Genomic DNA, 16,788 nt, shown 5'->3' with positions numbered 1-16,788 from the left:
CATGAAGTTTCATGACGTCATAAAATACCATTCAAAATTACAATTTATGGATAAGAGATCGATAGAAGAAACCAATTATTTGACAATGAAGGTTTAGATATTACATTTTTTGCCATTGTATGAATTTCGAGAACTTTGATATAAATATGCCAGTATTGAATTGAAGTTTTATAGTCTTTTGGCAAAGATGTTCGGTTGTAAGTAGTGGCATAAAGAGTTCATAAAATAAACTATCGCTAAACTACTACTAAAAAGTTTTATCGCTATACATTACTATAACGGATCTACGGAGCTTTACCCCACTAATTAATCACCCTGTATAATAACAGTTAAATATTACATTGTTAGCTAGTTCTGAGCTATTCTGAAAATTTCAGGTGCCTAGGTAGCCTAGAACTATTTTTAAAATGGATTACAAAATTTGCGGAGACCGTGACACCGACCAAGCCAAATATATAAAAAAGGTTTTAATTAGGAATGTCTACTATAATACAGAGAGTTTGGAGTTTGGTAAAGAATGGGCCATAGCTTAACCTTAGATTCCTGAGGTTAAAATAGGTCGATTTAAGCTAACTTACCTTAGTACTAATGTTGGTAATAACCGAAATACAGGGTGTCAAAATTAAACTTTTATTTCTAGAAAGTGGTGAGGTGAAGAGGTGAGAAATTTTACCCAGAGGGCGCCACATACGTCTATCAGCGCTCATTTAATACGTTAAATTTTTGTATCCGCCATTCTGCATAATTTTCACTAGTAATACCACTAGAGATCAAATTATTTCCGGAAATTTTTTTGAGATCATGAATATTTTGAAAATTTCCCGAGTCGCAGACGAGGGAAATTTTCTAAAAATATTCATGATCAAAAAAAAATTTCCGGATATTAATTTGACTTCGCGTGGTATTCGGTAAGAAAATTCCACACCAAATTTGCATTTGAAAATCCAAAGCTGCATGAACAGATTAATAGCGCGCCATAGCTTTGTCAGCAATTATTTAGGCTTTCAAATTCGTAATTTCTACTCATTGTAGTTGCATGGGAATACCATTTCAAGATAGAAAATAGTATATTCTTCAATTTTACATAAGTTTTGAGTAACTACAAGTGATAGAAAATGAATCAAAACTAAATTATGTAAACAAATAAAAACCAGTCTGTCAAAAATGTTCTGTTATTGTAAACGTCAAAAAATTTCCACTATAATTCGCTGTTGGGTACCCCACGAGCAAAAAATTTCCGATAAAATACCTCCGTTGCCATGGTGATCTGTCAAAATAACGTATTTTGATTGGTTCAAAATTACAGGTGTGGAATTTTCAAATCAAAACTTTTATTTCCCTAATATTTTTACTTAAAAAAAGGTATTCTACATTCATCTCGCTAAATTCAAACGTTTTCCAGATAATCGAATTTTAAATCTACGATGCAAAACTAAATTTTTTGCATTTCATTGTAGTTACTAAAAACCATTTGACATATTCTTGTCATACTTTGCAGCAAGTGTGGGTACTGTACACTCTACTAAATTATGCTAAGCTAAACATACTTTCAGGCTACTACCAGAGGCGTACGACGGGGGAAAGTGAAGGGTTGACCCTTCCCAAATTCTACGCCACTGGCGGAATTGCAATTTTTGGATTCTTCTTTTTTCTATGTAAATAATATACTCTTAATTCGTAACGATAATGTCATTAGTTGTCGAGATATTTGAAGTTACAAACGAAGTGGCATAATAGATACATTAATCAAAATAACTGTGCTGTTTCATTTTTAACTTTAAATATCTCGAAACCTAATGACTTTATCGTTACGAATGAAGAGTATATTATTTACATAGAAAGTATTTGAGAATCTAAATTGTATGCTTAAATATCAGTTCTGTCAGTGGCGTAGAACTTGGGAAGGGACAACCATTCACTTTCCCCTGTAAATAAAAACAAAGTAAAAGCCTCTAGTAGTTGCCAGAAACGATAATTTAACATACTTTAGTAGGTTGTACAGTACCTACACTTCCTGCCAAGTATGACACGAATACGTCAAATAGTTTTAAAGTATTATTTTTTTATATAATTTATTTTTTATTTCAAATTTTAAGAACCCTTTGTCCCCTGGTACTTACAACTATTAGACATAATATATCCTTATCATACTTAGCAAAAAGTGTAGATACTGTACATCCTACTAAATTATGTTAAATAATCGTTTCTGGCTACTACTAGAGGCGTACGACAGGGAAAGTGAATGGTTGACCCTTCCCAAATTTTACGCCACTGACGAAACTGCTATTTTAGCATAATTTTTAGATTCTCCAATACTTCCTATGCAAATAATATATATTCTTCATTCGTAACGAGAAAGTCATTAGCTTTCGAGATATTTAAAGTTAAAAATGAAGCAGCAGTTATTTTGATTAATGTATTATGCCACTTCGTTTGTATCTTCAAATATCTCGAAAACTAATGACATTATCATTACGAATGAAGCGTATTATATTATTTACATAGAAAAAAATAAGAATCCAAAAATTGCATTAAAATAGCAATTTGGGTAGAAGCAACATTGGTAGAATTTGGGAAGAGTCAACCCTTTACTTTCCATCGTCGTACTTTGCACACTTGCTGCAAAGTATGACAAGGATAATATTATGTCAAATGGTTTTTAGTAACTAAATAGTACAATGAAATGCAAAAAATTGAATTTTGCATCATAGATTGCGTTTATCTCGAAAACGATTGAGTTTAGCGAGATGAATGTATTATCTATACCTTTTTAAGTAAAAATAATAAGAAAATAAAAGTTTTGATCTGAAAATTATGTAGAATGACGGATAAAAAAAAACTTAAAGTATTAAATGAGCGCTGATAGACGTATGTGGTGCCCTCTGGATAAAATTTAATTTTTGGTGAGAAATTTAGGTTTTTCGTCCCAAAAAACCTCCACATACCAAATTTCGTGTTGTCTTATGCCTGTCAGGAAATATTCAAAAATAACCAAAATAAAAGTTTTACTTTAGTACCCTGTATTTCGGTTATTATCAACTTTCGTACTAAGGTAAGTTAGCTTAAATCGACCTATTTTAACCTCAGGAATCTAAGGTTAAGCTATGGCCCATTCTTTATCAAACACCCTGTATATCTACCGGTAAATAATAATTAATCATTTCTTATGTACAGTTACGGTCACTGAATAGTTTACACTTTAATTTTTACATTGTAATACTGCAAAAATAGCATCACGAGTTTTTTCCTGGTTTTCCCTCGTGATTTACTATGAGATCTCTAACCCGAGAATTTTAATGTCACCGTTGCATGTGGTTGTCTTTTTAAAAACAGATCACATGCTATGATTTTTTTGTGACGGATATTCTTGAGTTGGGGTTGATTTCATGTAATCGAATGAACTATCTTTCAGTAAAGTCGTCCCAGGAACGCAACTCATAAATATTGGCAATATCATTTTAAAGTCTTCTACTTTTAAATGTATCATATGTATCTGAACTGCCGATATAAATGAGTCAAATTAAATAAATTATTAGAAGAATTTTTTTACTAAGCAACATTTTTGTTTATATTAGTAGTATTTTGTATTTTGACAACGGCACCCGATTTGGGCGTCGAAACGTTAATAAAAATCATTGTTTAATAATATTGTGGCTTATTTCCCATTATAAATAGTTAAAATTGCAAAAATAGCAGTGTCGTACGGATTTGATAAATGTCAAAGTAAAAAAAATTTGAAAAAGTCAGTGCTTGTCAAAAATTTCAGAAATGTTGAAAAATAAAATAAAACGATATCAAACTCCTTAAAAATGATTCGAATGCATTTGAGTGATGCGCAAAAAGCAAGAGCAGTTGCCAAACTCGAAGAAGGTTGGTCACTAAGGCAAGTTGCTGCAGATTTAAACGTGAGCATATGTGCATATGGAAAATCAAACAAAGATGTGTTTATCAATATTTAATATAAAATAGATTTAAAATAAAAGGGCATTTTAAAACCAGACTTCCTTATTTTCGTTATTAATATCATAATCAAGTTTATTCAAAAAGACTTCTTTCTATACTTTTCATTTTGTTAAATTTTGTAAAGTATATTATTTATACAGGGTGTTTCATTGGGAAAGTAACATACGTTAACTGTAGAAAGAGGACACTTAGGCGGTCTCAAAAATAACATACTTAATGGGTCTTACTCCATTAATAACAAAGATACTGGGCGTTTTATCTATTTTGCCATTTTCTTAATTGTTTCATAACTTTTTAACCACACTATATATTTATTTTATATTTGGCACGCAAATATCATTTAAGGTGTACAATAAACTAATTTATTTACAATTGTAAAAAATCCAGGTCCGGATTAAAAAATATTGGAAAAATGTTCCTACCCAAAAACAACACCCTGTACATAAATTTTTTTAAAATTGATTTTTCAGTTGAAAAGAGGATGAAAAACCAAACTTTGAGTTTTCGGCAAAATGATTTTTCTGGTCAAATTTTGAGTTTGATTTCTGAAATTAGGTGAATTGCAAGAGCTTTAAATAGAAAAAAAATTGAATACAGCTTACAACTTGTCAACCGGACTGTATATTGATTTTATATTTCACACGCGAATATTCTTTTAGGTGCCCAATCAATTAATTTACTTACAATTATAAAAAATCCAGGTCCGTATTAAAAAATATTGTATAAATGTTCCGACCCAAAAAAATACCCTGTATATTATTTTTTTTAAATGGATTTTGCATTTGAAAAAGGATGAAAAACTAAATTTAGTGGTATACTTTGAATTTTCGGCAAAATGATTTTTCTGGCAAAATGTTGAATTTGAATTCTGAAATTATGTCAATTGCGAGAGCTCTAAGCAGAAAAAATTAAAATGCGCCTTAATTTTAATTAATACCATTATTTAATCTAAATTGGTAAAATGTTAACATTTCAGTGTTTTTTAATTATGTGTGACAAATAGTTTATGGCGAATATTCATCTTTAAATAATGAATAAATAATAAAAGGTCAATAAAGAATACATCAATTTAATCAACAAAGTATCTAAAAATCACAACAAACAGCGAAAATTACCACCATAAAAAATTATTGTTATGTGTGCAAATGTTAATATTTTACCAATTTAGATTAAATACTGGTATTAATTAAAATTAAGTCATATTTTAATTTATTTTACTTTGAGCTTCGCAATGCACATAATTTCAGAATTCAAATTCAAAATTTTACCAGAAAAATCATTTTGCCGAAAATTCAAAGTGTACCACTAAAATTAGTTTTTAATATTCTTTTCAAATGCAAAATCCATTTAAAAAAATTTAATATACAGGGTATTTTTTTGGGTCGGAACATTTATACAAAATTTTTTAGTCCGGACCTGGATTTTTTATAATTGTAACTAAATTAATTGATTGGGCACCTAAAAGAATATTCGCGTGTTAAATATAAAATCAATATGCAGTGCGGTTGACAAGTTGTAAGCTGTATTTCAATTGTTTTCTACTTAGAGCTCTCGCAATTCACATGATTTTAGAATTCAAATTCAAAATTTGACCAGAAAAATCATTTTGCCGAAAATTCATTTTTCCAATATTTTTTAATCCGGACCTGGATTTTTTACAATTGTAAATAAATTAGTTTATTGTACACCTTAAATGATATTTGCGTGTCAAATATAAAATAAATATATAGTGTGGTTAAAAAGTTATGAAACAATTAAGAAAATGGCAAAATAGATAAAACGCCCAGTATCTTTGTTATTAATGAAGTAAAACCCATTAAGTATGGTATTTTTGAGACCGCCTAAGTGTCCTCTTTCTACAGTTAACGTATGTTACTTTCCCAATGAAACACCCTGTATTATTTTGATTTTTTAATTTTAATCAACCTATTCTAGGTACACCACTGGTAACGTCACTTTGACGTAAAAGGTCCGTTTACACGGGGTAAAAATTAAAAAAATCGGCTCCTAGATACGTAATCTTGTAAACTATTTAATGACCGCAACTGTACCTACAAAGAATTGGAAAATACAATTTTATTCTAGTGGGAACTGATGAATATCGGGCTGCAATTAAGCTAAGTAATATTTGTCCAATTCTTATATTAACTGAACTTTTTACCTTTTTCTGGTATCTATCATTTGGAAAATATGTTAATATTTTATAAATTCAGAACATATTATGTTCTTGTGTTAATTTTAATGCTTATTTGTACAAATCAACGTTAGGTACTACTTAAGTAAGATAATAATAATGTATAGAAGTAAATAAATAAATTGACAAAGTTGTTTCCTTTATTATGATTTATTTACTACACCCTAACCATCCAGTGGCGGATCCAGAGGGGCTCACGGGGTCATGGACCCCCTAAACGAAAATACATATCAATTCAATGATCATGAAACAAAAGAAATACCGCAAGCTGTCAAACAAAAAAAAATTAGGACCATCCAAAAAATTATTGAAAACTCACTTATTCTAGGGGTGGTAAGACTAAGTGACCTTACATCAGAGAAAGGTAATTATTAAACCATCCTCAACATCCATGACCCCTCCCAAAAATTTCTGGATCCGCCACTGTAACCATCCGTAGCAATACTTCATAAATTATAAAAAATATTGAAAGAAAAAGTAGATCAAACGAAAAAGAGCAAAAATAATAAAGACCAGGCAAGCTTTAAGGCAGTTATATCAACATTAACCCCACCAAAGAAATTATTAGGCTCTGCTCTCTATTAGGGAGGCGGCAACCTCTAAAATTACGTTATACCTACGACAAAAATCAACTTAAGGCGAATGACCAATTTTAGTTATTTTTTATGTTTTCGAGGTCGCTGAATATGTAGTTTATTTTTTTCTAGCATTGGTGGAACATGTTCAAAAATCAAATTTTATGCAAAAATGCGAAAAATAAATTTTGATGATTTTTCAAATTTAGGTAGGTACCTCACTGCATCTTTGGTCGTTGTAACTATTTCCTTTTGAAAATTTTACTGTGGCATCTTTAACGTACAGTGGAACCTCGATAACTCGGATTAATCGGGACCGCGGTCGATCCAGGTTATTGAAAAATCCCCGTTAGCCAGAGATTATGGTAAAAATTAATAAAATACGGTATACTTACAGATAAACTCCGTTATAATTGAAATAACATGAAATATACATATATGCAGAGTACCTACACATCTAAATTACTAAAAACACGCAAACACAAACCTAAGCAAACGGAAGCGAACAATACAAGACTGTACTACACACAATACAGTCACAATCGCAACGATGTTATGTTATTTAAGAACAGTGAAAACTAAGGCCATTGTAAAAAAAGAATTTTTTAAATAGTCTTTTAGTCTTTTTTAAATAATGCTGACAGTTTGAAATAAATAAAGGAATACTACAGGTGCCTGTTGTTTCCGATAATCAGAGACAATGGCTCTGCCGTCGTGTGCCATCTGTGAGTCATTTTTACCATCGTATAGTTCAAATTACACAAATACACATTATCTCTCAAATATTATATTACATTTTTATTGTTGAAATATTTGTCTGATGAAAATCGGTCCGGGTTAGCCAGACTTCCGGGTTATCGGAGGCCGACTTATCGGTGTTCCACTGTATTTAGATAACAGTCCAAAATGTTTAGACAAATTAAAATAGGAGTTGTTCATTCTTAAACATTTTGTCATCAGATTTCGTTAGTTTCATGTTTACTTAAAAAAAATTGAGTGACAAACTTTTTAGTTTATAATTTTGACGAACACAGCAATTAAATATAATTCATGAAGTTTTCTGGAAAATTTTAAGTCAAAATATGCAATAGGAAAAAGTTATATTACTTTATATACGAGCGGCACACCTACTAAAAAACGCTTATGTTTGAGATACTGACCACGGTGCGGTGAATGGCTAATTTTGGTCATATTTTATGTTTTTGATAGTAGTCCTGTCGCCAGGGGGGGTACAACGGCCTCCTTAATTCAGATGGACTTACCCAAGTTTGTTTTATATATTTTAACCCGTAGAATACGAATTTTTTGGGTAACAGTTGATCCGGATGTCGATAAGATTGTTATAGACAAAGAACTTAAGGAATTACATAACAGCGATTTCTCGCAAAACAAAACATATTTTTGTATTTATTGGGTCATTTTAAGCAAAAAATATTCCTACAAGTTTTTTCGTAGAATGCATAGTTTTCGAGATAACCGCGGTTGAACTTTCAAAAAATCGAAAAATGGCAATTTTTGAACCCGAATAACTTTTGATTAGAAAATAAAGTAGCAATTCTGCTTACCGCATTCGAAAGTTTAAGTCAAATTATATCGGTTTTGATTATTTGCATTGCTAAAAATTATTTTTTTTTACTGCTGAACAAAGCTATAAACACATAGTGTTTCCCGTGCCTAATACATGCGTTTTAACGCATGCTACGTAGAAATTGCCTCGCTTGCACTTGTAGCTACTCTACCTACTCGTTAGATTTTAAATGAGAAATCATTGAAAACATCACTCACGCACTAGGTGTTTATAGCTTTGTTTACCAATAAAATAATAAATTTTTAGCAATGCAAATAATCAAAACCGATATAATTTGACTTAAACTTTCAAATGCGGTAATCAGAATTGCTACTTTATTTTTTAATCAAAAGTTATTCGGGTTCAAAAATTGCAATTTTTCGATTTTTTGAAAGTTCAACCTCGGTTATCTCGAAAACTATGCATCCTACGAAAAAACTTGTCAGAGCATTTTTTGCCTACAATGACCCAAAAAATACAAAAAGATGTTTTGTTTTGCGAGAAATCACTGTTATGTAATTCCTCAGTTCTTTGTCTATAACAATCTTATCGACATCCGGATCAACTGTTACCCAAAAAATTCGTATTCTACGGGTTAAAATAAATAAAAAAAACTTGGGTAAGTCCATCTGAATTAAGGAGGCCGTTGTACCCCCCCTGGCGACAGGACTATAGTGCTGAAAACGAAAATTAAGTTTATTTTGAATTTTACATGGGGGAACATGGTCAAAATCGCAATTTTACCCTAAAAATAAAAAAAAATGAAATCACGTTTTTTACGTTTAGGTAACTAGCTACAACTCTGTTCCACTTTAATTTTTATAGTAGATATACATTTCTCACTTTTCTGAAGACAATGGGACCTGTTTCAATTTTTCTGTCTTATTATAATAAAAGTTTTGAATTGTTTAAAGTAAAAGGTGCAGATTCCTGAATTGAAAAGTTAATCGCAAAAGTTGAGTGACAAAATTTGAAATTTAGCTTTTTAATCAAGTTTATGTTAAAACATAGAGTACAAAGAAGTGAGTAAGTGTTTTATGTGAGAGAAAATGTTTTATACAAAAATGATGGTTCAACTTTTAATTTTAAGAAAAATCTGATTTCATTTTTTTATTTTTAGGGTAAAATTGCGATTTTGACAATGTTCCCCCATCTAAAATTCAAAATAAATCTCATTTTCGTTTTCAGCGCCATCAAAAACATAAAGTTAGACCAAATTAGGCATTCACCACACCGTGGTCAGTAGCTCGAGGAATGAGCGTTTTTTTATGGGAGGGCTACTCGTGTATAAAGTCACGTAACTTTTTGCTGTTCCATATTTTGACTCGAAATTTTCCAGAAAATTTCTTCATAAAAGTTTGTCACTCAACTTTTTTTAAGTAAACATCAAACTAACGAAATCTGACGACAAAATGTTTAAAAATCAACAACTTCTCTTTTAGTTAAAACATCTCGGATAAATCTCACTGTTATCTAAATTCTTCAAGGATGACACAGTAAAATTTTCAAAAGGAAATATTCACAACGGCCAAAGGTACAGCGACTAAATATGAAAATTCATCAAAATTGATTTTTCGCATTTTTGCATAATATTTGATTTTTGAACATGTTACACCAATTCTAGATAAAAAATAAACTTCATATTTGGATTTAGCGACCTCGAAAACATAAAAAATTATCAAAATTTGCCATTCACCTATCATGGTCGCGTTTTCGATTTCTAAGTCTCAAATTAGGGGTCTGCCGCTTGCCTATATCCTACAGGCCATACTGTTAATCATACAGTGCTAGTCAAAAGTCCGTACCCCCCTCCTATCTTTTGAACGATTATACCTATAATAGTGAAATTTGGAGGGAGGAAATAAACGGACGTAAGCTTCCTGCGTAATAGTGACAGATGACGTTACAGAGGCACTGTGACCGATAGTTTTAAATGGGATCTTATGGCAAAATGATACATCGTTTGAAAGGTATTTAAAATACCTATTCAGGCATACTAATTTTTTTGGGTTTTAGTTGATTTTGATTTTGGTGAATAAATTAAATAATATCTAATATTGTAGTTTCGCATTTATTAATAAAAATTCAAATGTCCGCCAATGGTTTTTTGTCAAAAAATTTGACGTTTTTCAATTCTCTAGTAGTTTTTACGTCAACGTCAACTTTTTGACAAGCAATCATATGCGGAGTTTTGAATTTTTATTAATTAAATTCGAAACTACAATTTTATATGTTTATTTCATTTTTTCATCAAAATTAGCTTAAACTCAAATAAAATTAGTATGACTGAATAGATATTTTCAATACCTTTCAAACGAGGTATCACTTGTCATAAGGTCCCATTTAAAATTATCTGTCACAGTGGCGCTGTAAAGTCATCTGTCATAATTACGTCACCTGTCAGTCATGACCAGTTAAGAAGCTTGCGTCCGTTTATTTCCTCCCTCCAAATTTCACTATTACAGGTATAACCGTTCAAAATATACGAGGGGGGTATGGACTTTTGACTAGCACTGTATAGTACGTTCTTTAACGGTAAAATATTGCAAAACCTATAAATTTTAGAGAACCGCTTGGATTGACATGAAATTTAACATACACATAGCTAACAAGTCAAAGAAAAAAAGTGATATTGTGTTGATGTGTGCTTTTGCCATGGGGTGAGTTTCACCCCTTCTCGGGGGTGAAAAAATATACGTCCAAAATAAGACTATATATTCGGAATTCTATAAACTGACTAATTCTAAGCAACTTTTGTTCTATAGAGTTTTTTCACCAAGTCAATACTTTTTGAGTTATTTGCGAGATAATATGTTCATTTTTGTTCATTTCCCAACAAAATAACTACGTTTTTAGACGGTTTTTCGCAAATAACTTAAAAAGTAAAAATTTTGCCGAAAAAATATTCTTAGCAAAATATAGCCTGTAAGAAAATTTAAAAAATGGTGTATGTATTAGATATTTAGACCTAGTAGAAGCAAAGTTGTAGCTAATGAAGAATAGGTTCATATTTGTCAAATTCCAAATCGAATATTTGAACGTGGAATATTAAAAAAAATAAGCATTACAATTTTTTAAAGTGTTTAAAAAAGATTTATTTTTGTTTTATAAAGAAGTTCTAGCATCAAAAGTGAACAAATTACGCTCAAAATAAAGTTGGTCCCTTTTTTTTGGTAAAAAAATCCGGAAAATCACCCACTAATTAGCATCTCAATATCTCAAATGAACTCATTCGTTACTATTTCACAAGTTGCTTTACTGGTGTATGTGTTATGGACAAAGTGATTATGTTAGCCATTATGTATAATGCCCGGTCATTATTAATAATGACTAACTTCAGCGGGCAATTTGATAACTTTTTACAATTAATCATATTGTCTGGTCATTATGAAAAATGCTATACTATGGCCGGGCAATGTGATAAATCGGCGTTCTTAGTAAATCATGCGATCTTCAGCAGCCAATCAACGCGCTGTATCCAAGGTTACAGTCACCGAAGCGCATCGGCCATTATTTATAAATCATATTGCAGTTGAATGTTAGTAATGGTATATACGACAAGTGGTTTGTTTGTGACATTTATTTGTTAATTCTTTGTTTATAAAGTATTGCATAGTGAACTATGGAAAAAGAAGAACCATTAAGTGATATGAAAAATCGATTTAACAATCGGTTAACTGAATTAGTTTCAGTAAAAAGTCAAAATTCACAAATTTTCACAAAAACAGCCTACATGGAAATGATACAGAAGGTAAAAAACTCTAAAAGTAAACAGACAAATAAAACGCCGAGTGATTATCAGCGCTTACGAAGATTCGACGTAATGACGATTAGAGAAGTAGAAAAATTGATTGTTCCTGTGAAAGAAGATAACGTAATTAAATACTACGTCCATACAGAAGAAATATTTGATACATTGCGCGATCTTCATATTACTATCGGGCATGGTGGTAGAAACCGAATGGAGAAGGAAGTACATTCTAAATTTAAAAATATTACAAGGGAGATGATTGTTATCTATTTAAATTTATGCATGACCTGTCAGAAAAAAACATAATGTTCCAAAGAAAGGCTTGGTGGTGAAACCAATATTGAGCAAGGAAATGAATTCAAGATGCCAAGTCGATTTAATCGATATGCAGTCACAAGCCGATGGCTGTTATAAATTTGTGCTTGTTTATCAAGACCATCTTACCAAATTTGTCCAACTTCGACCTCTTACAAGTAAAAGAGCAGAAGAAGTATCGCATGTACTTTTGGATATTTTCACAATATTTGGGGCGCCGAGTGTGCTTCATAGTGATAATGGCAGAGAATTCGCTAACCATATTATCAAAGAGCTGTGTAGCATGTGGCCCGAGTTAAAAATGGTACATGGCAAACCCAGGCATTCTCAGAGTCAAGGATCTATAGAAAGGGCCAATCAAGACGTAGAGAATGTGCTTAGTTCGTGGTTAGAAGACAACAATACAAACAAATGGTCTGAAGGCTTACGTTTTGTTCAACTAATGAAAAATAGAGCTCATCACACTGGTATAGGTTGTAGTCCATATGAAGCCATGTTCGGCACAAAGTTGAAAGTTGGTTTAAAAAGCTCTCTACCCCAAGAAGTTCTGACTGATGTTAATTCGGAGGAAGACTTAGAGGTCCTGTTCAAAAATCAAGAGGCTGGGCTATCTACAGAACCGGATATAATACAAAATAATAATATAAATGTGGACTCTTCAATAATGTTGCCCGAATCAAGTTCATCTCATGTTCAAAATTCATCTCGTGAATCTAGTCAAGTTCCAGAATTTTTAACAAATGCGGTAGAAACGGCTGTTGTAGTTAATTTAGAAAATAATGAAAATCTGGATTCCAATATAGATATTAGAATAAACGATGTAAGGAAGAAAAGAAAATTGGCTTTGACGAATCTAGAAAAACAAGCCGAGAAGATGTTAAAATTTTCCAATTCCAAATATTCATCGGCTAAACTAGGTAACACAGTTAGGATACGAGTGCCAGATGTGGACCGAGCTCGTAGTGATCAAAGAAATCTACTAGCTATCGTGACAGAGATAACTGAAAAAAAGCTTTACAAACTAGGCACAAAATATGGCATACTAAATCAGTTATATTCAAGAAACCAGTTTACCGTTTGTAAAGAAAAGTTTATCTCCATAGAAGAGATTCCAGACACTGAGATATCTCTTAGAGAATGCGCAAGAAAATCTTCTAACTGTGGGGGACAAGGATACAGTAGGTGCGGTTGTAAAGGTGGGTGTAAATCTGATAAGTGTAAGTGTCGTAAAGAAAAAAAAATATGTAACTCCAAGTGTCACCATAGTGGAACATGTTTCAACAAATAGTTATGTATTGTAAATCATTCATACAAAATAAATTTCGATGATGTAGCACGCAAAGGTGGTAAGTGTATTTTTATTTAAAATTGAGTTTGATTTAGAAGAAAAAGGATTTAATTTCTCACTGGCCGCTTTGTGTGTTACCATCGATTTCGGTCATTAGAAAAAAATGCAAATAAAAACACAGAATTCTTTTTTTGGTTTCCTCAATTACCGTTAATACGTATTATATTTTTTATGTATACTTATTCATTAAATGTACTCATGTGCCATTTCACAGAAGACTGCAAGACTGTTTTCATTAGTATATAAGAAATATTTTAGTTTAATAAAAATAAAAGTAGTTTTAATCATCCTGTCTAGTAGATGCCAAGCATTATACATAATGCCCGGGCAATGTGATGAATTTAATAGTATTTATTATATTGACCGACATTATTGGGCATTTTTTATATAGCCGGGGCATTATAAAAAATGACCAATTAATCATATGGTCCATAACATATGTATTGTTTATATGATCTGTTAAGTTTCATCGGTTCAAAGTTCTTATTTTTTGAAAGGGCTGTAGTTGAAAGGGCTCGAACGAGTCACTTATCATGAGTATATGCAAATTTATAAACACCAAATCTTAACAAATCGTTGTCTTACAGAAAAACAAAAAAATACAAAACATTCAGAAAAGCAAAGCCGAGTTATTTTATTGTTGGGATTTTTGGTACATCTAATAAGTTTTAAGTTATATTGAAAAAAGCATTTTTTCAAAATTAAAATTTTAAAAAATTTTACTTTAAAACCAATATTTTTTTTAAATAAGCACGTTGAATCAATAAAACTTACAGATTATATAAACACAACATAAATAAAGCAACATGTGAAGCGGTAACGATTTATTTTGTTTAAGTTGCTAATTAAGGGTTGGTTTTCCCGATTTTTTTTTAAACCAAAAGGACCAACTGTATTTTGAGCATAACTTGCTTACATTTGATGCTAGAATCTTTTTTTATAAAAACAGAAATAAAGCTTTTTAAACTCTTTAAAAAAGTTGTAATGAGTTTTCTCCAAGAATTGCTTCGTTTTTTGGTTATTTCACGTTGAAAGATTCTATTTGGAATATGGCGAATAAGAACACATTTTGCTTTAGCTATAACTCTGCTTCTACTAGTTCTAGAGACTTTATGGATACATCGTTTTTTTCACATTTTTACAGGCTATATTTTTGCTAAGAATGTTTTTTTGACAAAATGCTTACTTGTTGGGTTATTTGCAAAAAATTGTCTAAAAACGTGATTGTTTTATTGAAAAATGAACATATTCACTGGCAAATAACTCGAAAAGTATTTACCTCATGAAAAAACTATATAGAATAAAAGTAGCTTAGAATTAGTCAGTTTATCGAATTCCAGACTTATCTTGAACGTATGATTTTCACCCCCGAGAAGGGGTGAAACTCACCCCCAGGGCAAAAGCACACATCGGCACTATATCAATTTTTTTCTTTGGCATGCCAGCTATGCGTATCCCAAATTTCATGTAAATCTAAACTGTTCTTTAAAATTTACTGCAAAAAACCGTCAAAGAATGTACTAATAGTAGAGCCTGGATTGTACGACGTACTAAAAAGTGGTTAAAATATGCATGCAACATGCTCTTAAAAAGTAACCGAAATGCAATATGCATTTATACAGTGATGAGCGCGCTAATAACCGGCAAAATAGCGCAAAAGATGGAAAACATAATACATTGCGAGACAAAAAGAGGTGAAACTAGTTGAGGTGGAAACGATCGTTATAAACGTATAAATTAACATTACATTATTATTTTTTTTATGCTTTATTGTCACTGAAAATTTTTACAATTTTATGGACAAAGCTTACATACAGTCAAAAGAAAAACATAATATAAATAACAAATAACAACTACAATTTACAGTATAAGATATAAAAGCCAAGACAAAAACAATTTATTGCAAAATATATATAAATTGCAAATTGAACATACAACAAATAAAATAAAATAGGTACAACATAAGGAACTGACAAGTTTATGCTACTGCGCATGGAACCCAATTTTCTTAGTTATTCATTACGAAATTCTTCTATTGAATAATATGGTCTTTTGGATAGACAGGCTTTTGTCATTTTACGGAACTTAGGGAAAGATGTTGCAGATTTAAGTTGTAACGGAAGATGATTGTACAGTTTCTTTGCGGAATATAATATAGATTTCTTTACTAACTCAGTGGATGGAATCGGTAAATAAATATCAAAGATTGAATTTCTGGTGGAGTAAAGATGATTGGGCCTTGATGGAAAGACATGAAGGTGTTTACGAATTAAACAAACCGTTTCTAGAATATATAAAGATGGAAGTGTTAAAATTTCGTGATCTCTGAAGTAACTTCTGCAATGTGTAGATCTTCTGAGGCCAAACAAATATCTTATTGCTCTTTTTTGCAATCTAAAAACGACATCAAATTGAGCAGCTGTACTAGAACCCCAAAAAGGAAGACCATATCGAAGATGAGACTCGAACAACGAAAAATATGTTATTTTAGAAGATGCTAAATTGAGTTCCCTTGAGACAGATCGTATTGCATAGCAAGCTGAGGCGAGTTTCTTACTTAACGAATCGATATGAAGGGGCCATTTGAGGTTGCTGTCTAAAAAAATACCAAGAAATTTTACAGAATCAACGGTACTGATCTGGCTATTATGAAGTGGCAAAGGTTGAAGAACTCCTTTATAGGATAATGCTACTGTTTTATTTACGTTAAAAGAGAGTAAATTAGAGTCAGACCAGGTCTTTATCGTCAGTAGATCCGAAGTTATAGTTTCATGAAGAGATGCAATAGTTGAGTTGCTCCAAGTGATACTGGTATCATCAGCAAAAAGAAAAATTTTCCCATTGATTTTTAAATTAGTGATGTCATTTATAAAGATAAGGAACAGTATAGGACCCAATACTGAACCTTGTGGTACTCCAATTACGATGTTTTTGAGACTAGAGTCAGTATCATTTGCTCTAACTAGTTGTTTCCGATTATTCAAGTAGGATTGGAACCAATTCAAAGAAATACCTCGAATTCCATAGAAATTTAGTTTTGTAATCAAGATGTCGTGATTTACACAATCAAAAGCT

General features: G+C 31.3%; 2 protein-coding genes across 2 annotated transcripts in view; one reads left to right on the top strand and one right to left on the bottom strand.

The window, feature by feature from the left end:
• LOC126886450 (zinc finger protein 227-like) overlaps positions 1–16,788 on the bottom strand; it is a 284,346-nt gene that overhangs the window by 51,855 nt on the left and 215,703 nt on the right. The window lies entirely within an intron of this gene.
• LOC126886098 (uncharacterized) lies at positions 13,030–13,696 on the top strand. Its single transcript, XM_050652942.1, has one exon. It carries the CDS (start codon positions 13,030–13,032, stop codon positions 13,651–13,653), a length of 624 nt encoding a protein of 207 aa, XP_050508899.1. The 3' UTR covers positions 13,654–13,696.

The sequence above is a fragment of the Diabrotica virgifera genome, chromosome 6, assembly GCF_917563875.1.
Source record: "Diabrotica virgifera virgifera chromosome 6, PGI_DIABVI_V3a".
Taxonomy (NCBI): Eukaryota; Metazoa; Arthropoda; class Insecta; order Coleoptera; family Chrysomelidae; genus Diabrotica; species Diabrotica virgifera.
The sequence above is the reverse complement of the archived record's forward strand: the minus strand, read 5'-3'. Positions and strand labels throughout refer to the sequence as shown.